Source organism: Oncorhynchus mykiss, chromosome 3 (genome assembly GCF_013265735.2).
Source record: "Oncorhynchus mykiss isolate Arlee chromosome 3, USDA_OmykA_1.1, whole genome shotgun sequence".
NCBI classification, from domain to species: domain Eukaryota; kingdom Metazoa; phylum Chordata; class Actinopteri; order Salmoniformes; family Salmonidae; genus Oncorhynchus; species Oncorhynchus mykiss.
In genome coordinates this window covers 62,832,540-62,841,195 of record NC_048567.1, presented here as the reverse complement: position 1 = coordinate 62,841,195, position 8,656 = coordinate 62,832,540, and the positions used below count along the sequence as shown (strand labels likewise).

At 42.0% G+C, this 8,656-nt stretch overlaps 1 protein-coding gene across 1 annotated transcript; it reads left to right on the top strand.

Moving 5' to 3' along the window:
* The first annotated feature begins 98 nt into the window (after positions 1-98).
* Positions 99-8,288, top strand: LOC110520357 (acetylserotonin O-methyltransferase). Its single transcript, XM_021597618.2, has 8 exons — positions 99-513; positions 597-771; positions 1,462-1,591; positions 1,678-1,746; positions 2,218-2,336; positions 2,967-3,107; positions 3,216-3,338; positions 7,652-8,288. Exons 1-8 carry the CDS (start codon positions 421-423, stop codon positions 7,861-7,863), a joined length of 1,062 nt encoding a protein of 353 aa, XP_021453293.1. The 5' UTR covers positions 99-420; the 3' UTR covers positions 7,864-8,288.
* The last annotated feature ends 368 nt before the right edge of the window (positions 8,289-8,656 follow it).

Sequence of the window (8,656 nt, the reverse complement as noted above, 5' to 3'; positions counted from 1 at the left end):
ATTGAGGTCTGAGCCCCTGACTGTAATCTGGGTTATTTGACTAATCTGATTATTCTGCTCCGACTGGGGCTGCACTCACACACACACACACACAAGACCTATGGGCTATCCGATTAAACTTGAGACTGAGGCAGCAGTGGTCATTAATATTACTCCCTCAGTCGTTTGCACAGCCACACGTTTACAAGAGCTATTGGCTGTTTCACTACAACACACACGAGGACTAGCAGCAGTAGCAGAACCAGGATCGACTTGGGACCAACTCATACAGGATACACTACTAAAGGACTCATACCGATCTCCTTTGACAACAGGAGGCCTCGCAGGAACACTCAGTCTCATACAGCGACAGACACAAACCTACGCTGGTCAAGCAGAAGTGTCTAGTGAGAGGCTGAGGGACCAGGGAAGACTTTTCTAATGGAGCCAGCTGGTACTACTACTTCTGTTACTACTGCTGCTGACTACCCCCGGAAGATTCTGGACTATATGGAAGGCTTCCTGGTCTCTAAGGTAAAACATACACACATAGGATTCAAGTCCCATTCTCAACCACTGTTTGATGTGTGTGTTTGAGCCTGCCCTCTCTCCCCTAGACCCTGTTCACAGCCTGTGAGCTGGGTGTGTTTGACCTGCTGGCCTCGTCACAGCACCCCCTGTCTCTAGAGGAGGTAGCACTGGGAATCAGGGCCAGCCAGGACGGGACTGAGAGGCTCCTGGCAGCCTGCACCGGGCTGGACCTACTCAATACACACACACTGGAAGGACAGGGTAATGCACACACACACACACACACACTGGACGGAGAGGGTAATGCACACACACACTGGACGGACAGGGTAATACACACACACACACACACAATGGACGGACAGAGTAATGCACACACACACACTGGACGGACAGGGTAATGCACACACACTGGACCGACAGGGTAAAACACACACACACACACACACACACACTGGACGGACAGGGTAATTCAAACACACACTGGATGGACAGGATAATGCACACACACACACACTGGACAGACAAATGCACACGCACCCACACACACACACACACACACACACACACACAAAGACACACACTGGACGGACAGGGTAATGCACACACGCACACACACACACTGGACGGACAGGGTAATACACACACACACACACACTGGACGGACAGGGTAATGCACACACACACACACACACACACACACACACACACTGGACTGACAGAGTAATGCACACACACACACAGGAAGGACAGTGTAATGCACACACACACACTGGATGGACAGGGTAATGCGCGCACACACTGGACGGACAGGGTAATGCACACACACACACACATACTGGATGGACAGAGTAATGCACACACACAGACAGACTGGACGTACAGGGTAACTCTCTCTCGCTCTCTCTCTCACTCACTCACTCTTTCATATACCCCTCTCTGTGTCTCTAGTGATGTACAGTAACACAGAGCAGTCCAGTGTGTATCTGACCCAGTCCAGTCCAGTGTCCCTGACCCAGTCCATCCACTACAGCTCCAAGACCATCTACCTCTGCTGGCATTACCTGACTGACGCTGTGAGGTGAGTCCTCTCACCTGAGTTGTGTTCACCAAGGAGAACATATTTGGATTTGAATTAAAACAGGAACCTGCTCTTTGTCCCCCCAGGGAGGGCAGTAATCAGTATGAGAAGGCGTTTGGTGTCAAATCTGAACATCTGTTTGAAGCCCTGTACAGGTGACACACTCATACACACACAGCTCTTCATCTCTACTCTACCTTTACTCTCTTTCCATATTCTCCTTCTCCTCCACATATTCTCTCTCTCCCTCTGCTTTCCTGCCTGGAGAAAAAGTGTCAGTGGAATGAGAAATGTTGTGGAATGGCCTTGAGCTTCACATTCAACCTAATGAGAATGGTATTTTTTATGGTTCAGTGATTTTCAAGGATCACATTTATTTTAGAACAAAACACTTTCTCTTCATTATTCTCTCTCTCTGTCTCTCTTACTCTTTATCTGACTCTATCTGTCAGTCATTGTTGGTGGTGTGAGAGGCGGGGAAGGACAGAAAGGAGGGAGGAGGAAAATCAGGAGAAGGAATCAGAGTTGTGAATCATTCAGAGAGCAGTTTATATTTGCTGGGCACAGCTGTCTGGTACTGTATCTGTGAAAAGAGGTGTGTGTGTGGTGTGTGTGTGTGTGTGTAGGTCTGAGGAGGAGATGGTAAAGTTTATGCAGCTGATGAACTCCATCTGGAACATCTGTGGTCGAGACGTGGTGACGGCCTTCAACCTCTCACCTTTCACAACCATCTACGACCTCGGGGGTGAGGAGTTGTGTGTGTTTGTGTGGTTACCATCTTGACATAAGGTGAAAGGTCACTGTGTAGGGTAGAGCTGTGTGTAATAACTCCAAAGACCACAGGGGGTAGCTGTGCAGCTACAAGCTGAGGCTGACACACTTTATTGAAAAGGAAAGAGGGAGAGGCTAGGGAGAGAAAAAGTTCTGTGCGTTTTGTTTCCCTTTCATTCTGTTTTCTTCTTTTTTCTTCTTTGATTCCATCTCTCCCCTGTCCTGTACTATTGAACTGTTTGTGCGTGTGTCTGTGATATATGAGTGGGTGTGTTCAGAATACAGATTCCACTAAAAAGAGTTCTGATAAAGCACACCCAACCTAAAGACTCAACAGTCTTCCAGACAGGCCAGGTTTCTACAAGTGTTCTCTGTAGACACTGTCTGGGTGTAAAACCCACATAGAGATGACACATCACATCACAAACACACACCAGGGCTGGGCGGGCTCTCCTGGGACTCACAGCACCTCATTGGTCAGTTAAGGATTATTGCTCTGCTAATTAGTTAATAGGTTACCATGGCAACATATTCCTGTGATTATAAATACTATATTACATATCACTGCATCTCTCTCTCTCTCTTTCCCTCTCTCTTTCTCTAGGTTGCAGTGGAGCGCTAGCCAAGCAGTGTGTGTTGGCATACCCAGAATGCACTGTGACAATCTTTGACCTCCCCAAGGTGGTGAAGACATCCAGAGAACACTTTGTTACCGACGACAACCAGAGGGTCAGCTTCCATGAAGGTAGACAACTCCTACACCGAGAGACAGCCAATCAGTGACCTCAGACAGAGCGATGGGAGGAGCCATTGTCTTTGACTGACAGTATTGTGTATTTGTGTATGTGTGTAGGGGACTTTTTCAAAGATGCACTGCCAGATGCTGACCTCTATATTCTGGCGAGAATCCTTCATGACTGGACAGACGTGCGCAGCATAGAACTACTGACCAAAGTCTACAGGGCTTGCAGACCAGGTACACACACACACACACACATCCTCCTCTATCGCTCTCTCTCTCCTTCAGTCATTCTCTCTGGTGAGAAAGATCAGATGCGACTTGGCTCTGTCTCTGTGTGTGTGTGCAGCCAGGTCACCTGTGATACAAGTCAGTATTCAACGCCCATCCATGTCTGATGACTTCCTGAGATGTAGTGGAAACCGGCCACTAGAGGCAACAGTGAGCGCTCTCATTCCAAAGGTTGCTAGTTCGAATCCAGCAAAATCATTTTTTCGATTTGAGTTTTAAGCCTAGCCCAAACCTTAACCCTTATCTTAACCATTCGGAGATAATGCCTGAACTTAACTATTATCTTAACCATTCGGAGTTAATGCCTTATCTTAACCATTCGAAGTTAATGCCTTATCTTAACAATTCAGAGTTAATGCCTTATCTTAACCATTCAGAGTTAATGCCTTATCTTAACCATTCAGAGTTAATGTCTAACCTTAAGAATTTGGAGTTAATGCCTTATTTAACCATTCAGAGTTAATGCCTTATCTTAACCATTTGGAGTTAATGCCTTAACCACTCAGAGTTAATGCCTTATCTTAAGAATTCAGAGTTAATGCCTGACCTCATTATCTTAACCGTTCAGAATGAATGCCTTATCTTAACCATTCAGAGTTAATGCCTTATCTTAACCATTCAGAGTTAATGCCTAACCTTAAGAATTCGGAGTTAATGCCTAACCTTAAGAATTCAGAGTTAATGCCTTATCTTAACCATTCAGAGTTAATGCCTAACCTTAAGAATTCGGAGTTAATGCCTAACCTTAAGAATTCAGAGTTAATGCCTTATCTTAACCATTCAGAGTTAATGCCTAACCTTAAGAATTCGGAGTTAATGCCTAACCTTAAGAATTCAGAGTTAATGCCTTATTTAACCATTCAAAGTTAATGCCTTATTTTAACAATTCAGAGTTAATGCCTGACCTCATTATCTTAACCGTTCAGAATGAATGCCTTATCTTAACCATTCAGAGTTAATGGCGTATCTTAACCATTCAGAGTTAATGCCTAACCTTAAGAATTTGGAGTTAATGCCTAACCTTAAGAATTCAGAGTTAATGCCTTATCTTAACCATTCAGAGTTAATGCCTAACCTTAAGAATTCGGAGTTAATGCCTAACCTTAAGAATTCAGAGTTAATGCCTTATCTTAACCATTCAGAGTTAATGCCTTATCTTAACCATTCAGAGTTAATGCCTTATCTTAACCATTCAGAGTTAATGCCTTATCTTAACCATTCAGAGTTAATGCCTAACCTTAAGAATTCAGAGTTAATGCCTTATTTAACCATTCAAAGTTAATGCCTTATTTTAACAATTCAGAGTTAATGCCTGACCTCATTATCTTAACCGTTCAGAATGAATGCCTTATCTTAACCATTCAGAGTTAATGCATTATCTTAACAATTCAGAGTTAATGCCTGAACTCAACTCTTATCTTAACCATTCAGAGTTAATGCCTTATCTTAACCATTCAGAGTTAATGCCTTATCTTAACCATTCAGAGTTAATGCCTAATCTTAACCATTCAGAGTTAATGTCTAACCTTAAGAATTTGGAGTTAATGCCTTATTTAACCATTCAGAGTTAATGCCTTATCTTAACCATTCAGAGTTAATGCCTAATCTTAACCATTCAGAATTAATGTCTAATCTTAACCATTCAGAATTAATGTCTAACCTTAAGAATTTGGAGTTAATGCCTTATTTAACCATTCAGAGTTAATGCCTTATCTCAACCATTCGGAGTTAATGCCTGACCTCAACTCTTATCTTAACCATTCAGAGTTAATGCCTAATCTTAACCATTCAGAGTTAATGTCTAACCTTAAGAATTTGGAGTTAATGCCTTATTTAACCATTCAGAGTTAATGCCTTATCTTAACCATTCAGAGTTAATGCCTAATCTTAACCATTCAGAGTTAATGTCTAACCTTAAGAATTTGGAGTTAATGCCTTATTTAACCATTCAGAGTTAATGCCTTATCTCAACCATTCGGAGTTAATGCCTGACCTCAACTCTTATCTTAACCATTCAGAGTTAATGCCTTATCTTAACAATTCAGAGTTAATGCCTGACCTCAATACTTATCTTAACAATTCAGAGTAAATTGCTTACCTTAAGAATTCGGAGTTAATGCCTTATCTTAACCATTCAGAGTTAATGCCTTATCTTAACCATTCAGAGTTAATGCCTTATCTTAACCATTCAGAGTTAATGCCTTATCTCAACCATTCGGAGTTAATGTCTAACCTTAAGAATTTGGAGTTAATTCCTTATCTTAACCATTCAGAGTTAATGCCTTATCTTAACCATTCAGAGTTAATGCCTTATCTTAACCATTCAGAGTTAATGCCTTATCTTAACCATTAGGAGTTAATGCCTTATCTTAACCATTTGGAGTTAATGCCTTAACCATTCAGAGTTAATGCCTTATCTTAACCATTCAGAGTTAATGCCTTATCTTAACAATTCAGAGTTAATGCCTGACCTCAATACTTATCTTAACAATTCAGAGTAAATTGCTTACCTTAAGAATTCGGAGTTAATGCCTTATCTTAACCATTCAGAGTTAATGCCTTATCTTAACCATTCAGAGTTAATGCCTTATCTTAACCATTCAGAGTTAATGCCTTATCTTAACAATTCAGAGTTAATGCCTGACCTCAACCCTTATCTTAACCGTTCAGAATTAATGCCTTATCTTAACCGTTCAGAATGAATTTCTTATCTTAACCATTCAGAGTTAATGCCTTATCTTAACCATTCAGAGTTAATGCCTAACCTTAAGAATTCGGAGTTAATGCCTTATTTAACCATTCAGAGTTAATGCCTTATCTTAACCATTCAGAGTTAATGCCTTATCTTAACCATTCAGAGTTAATGCCTTATCTTAACCATTCAGAGTTAATGCTTTATCGTAACCATTTGGAGTTAATGCCTTAACCATTCAGAGTTAATGCCTTATCTTAACCATTCAGAGTTAATGCCTGACCTCAATACTTATCTTAACAATTCAGAGTTAATGCCTAACCTTAGCCATTCGGAGTTAATGCCTTATCTTAACCATTCAGAGTTAATGCCTTATCTTAACCATTCAGAGTTAATGCCTTATCTTAACAATTCAGAGTTAATGCCTGACCTCAACCCTTATCTTAACCGTTCAGAATTAATGCCTTATCTCAACCATTCAGAGTTAATGCCTTATCTTAACCATTCAGAGTTAATGCCTAACCTTAAGAATTCGGAGTTAATGCCTTATTTAACCATTCATAGTTAATGCCTTATCTTAACAATTCAGAGTTAATGCCTAACCTTAAGAATTCGTAGTTAATGCCTTACCTTAACCATTCAGAGATAACCCCCTAGAGTCGATGTCTGCTCCCCCACGGAAATCTAAATGGCATAATAAAAAATCCTGATAAATATCTGTCAGTTTAAGGTATAGATGTTGCACCTCCTCATCTGGTGTGAAAGGTGACAGCGATACAGCAGTGTTTGTCAGACCATGAGACATCCCGAAAATCAGTCTTCTCACAAAATCATCTGTAGCATCCGACGGTTGAGACTGTCACAAACACGATGGTGTTCTCTATTTCGCTCTACGACCCCCACACTGTTTTTGGGGCTCGTCTGAAGTCGGTACAGCCGATCTGCCAACTTCTGTACTCAAGTACTGTATATTGTGACTGTTTAGTGCCCAAAAGAAGGGGTTAAGAGAACTGGTAGCCAAATTCTGTTTGTTGTTGTCTGTGTGTTTGTGTGTCCCATAGCTGCACTGTCACAAATACCACCCCTCTCCTTACTCTTCTGCACCCCCTCCCTCGCCTCGGGTGACTGTGTCAAGAACAGCATCCTATCAGACAAGCCCACAAGTAGCCACACACAAACACTATGGTCTTTGAGAGCTCCGCTGTAGCCAGAGGCTTGTTACATAACACAAACACACTCACACACACTGGCAAGAACATAACACACACACACACACACATTCCGCAGAGATGCAAATGAGGATATTCTTTTAACCTTCAGCTCAACCTTCTGATAGAAACTAACAGAGTAAGCAGCAGTCTGGGAAGGACAACTGAGGAAGAATGCACATTGACTGACATCACAGCCAGGCCATCGTAGCCCAGAGCCAAAAAGCCCAGAGCCAAAGACAATCAGGCACCCATTATATGTTTTCTGTGTTTGTGTGTTTGTGTGCGTGTATGTGCGTGTGAGAATGTGTGTTTGTGTGTGTGTGTGTGTGTGTGTGTGTGTGTGTGTGTGTGTGTAGGAGGAGGTGTGTTGGTGGTAGAGGCGTTGCTGTGTGAAGACGGGTCAGGGCCTCTGACAGCCCAGCTGTACTCTCTGAACATGCTGGTGCAGACGGAGGGGAAAGAGCGGACGGCAGCAGAGTACACTGCCCTGCTGACAGCCGCAGGGTTTCAAAACATACAGGTGGAGAGGACAGGCAAGATTTATGATGCTGTCCTGGGACGCAAGTAGAGAAGTCTCTATATCTACTGTTGATGTTGCTGATGTACAGATCTGCTATCTTAATTTGATCACTCTGTTGTCGCAAAGATTTTTCAAAATGCATTTTGCAATGTATTCAACGTTTGAAAAGGCTTCTTAAGTTTGAAATTTCCACTACAAAATGTCAGACTTGATTAACGGAAAATGAATCAACCCCTACAAAAATATAGATGAATTACAATCTACATAATAATTCACATTTCCCGTTGCTGGAGGTTTATTATTAACTGGGTCAAATTAAATGATAGACCGTTATTATCTCTGTAGACCTGTCTATCTCTGTAGCCTAGGTAGTAAACCTATTGTCTTTGTAATCTTTATTTGAATGTTAAAACCTTTGTTCTTCTGATATGATAGACTATTTACCCATTAAAAATGTGTTGTTCTACAGTCAATGTTCTACAGCTTCTCTGTTTCTGATTGGTTCTCTGATTGGTTCTCTGATTTGTTCTCTGGGGAGGTAAAGGGAGGGAGGGTGGAAGTAAAGTAGAGGAGGGGGGTTCAAGGACATTCATCATCCTCTTCTCTTCCCCTCCTCCTCTTCACCAGACTAATCTGACCTCAGGCTGGTTCACTTCACACCACACTAACACTCTGTGATGATGTCACTGTTCTTTATCCAGAGGCCTTTGCATGACGCTCCTGTAAGACAACTGCTCCAGGGCATACTGGGAATACACTCACAGCCTCTGACCATGTGTGTGTGTGTGTTTATGTGAGTCTTGGTTATTCTTGGCAAAAGAGAACTTTTTTTGTAGAGGTT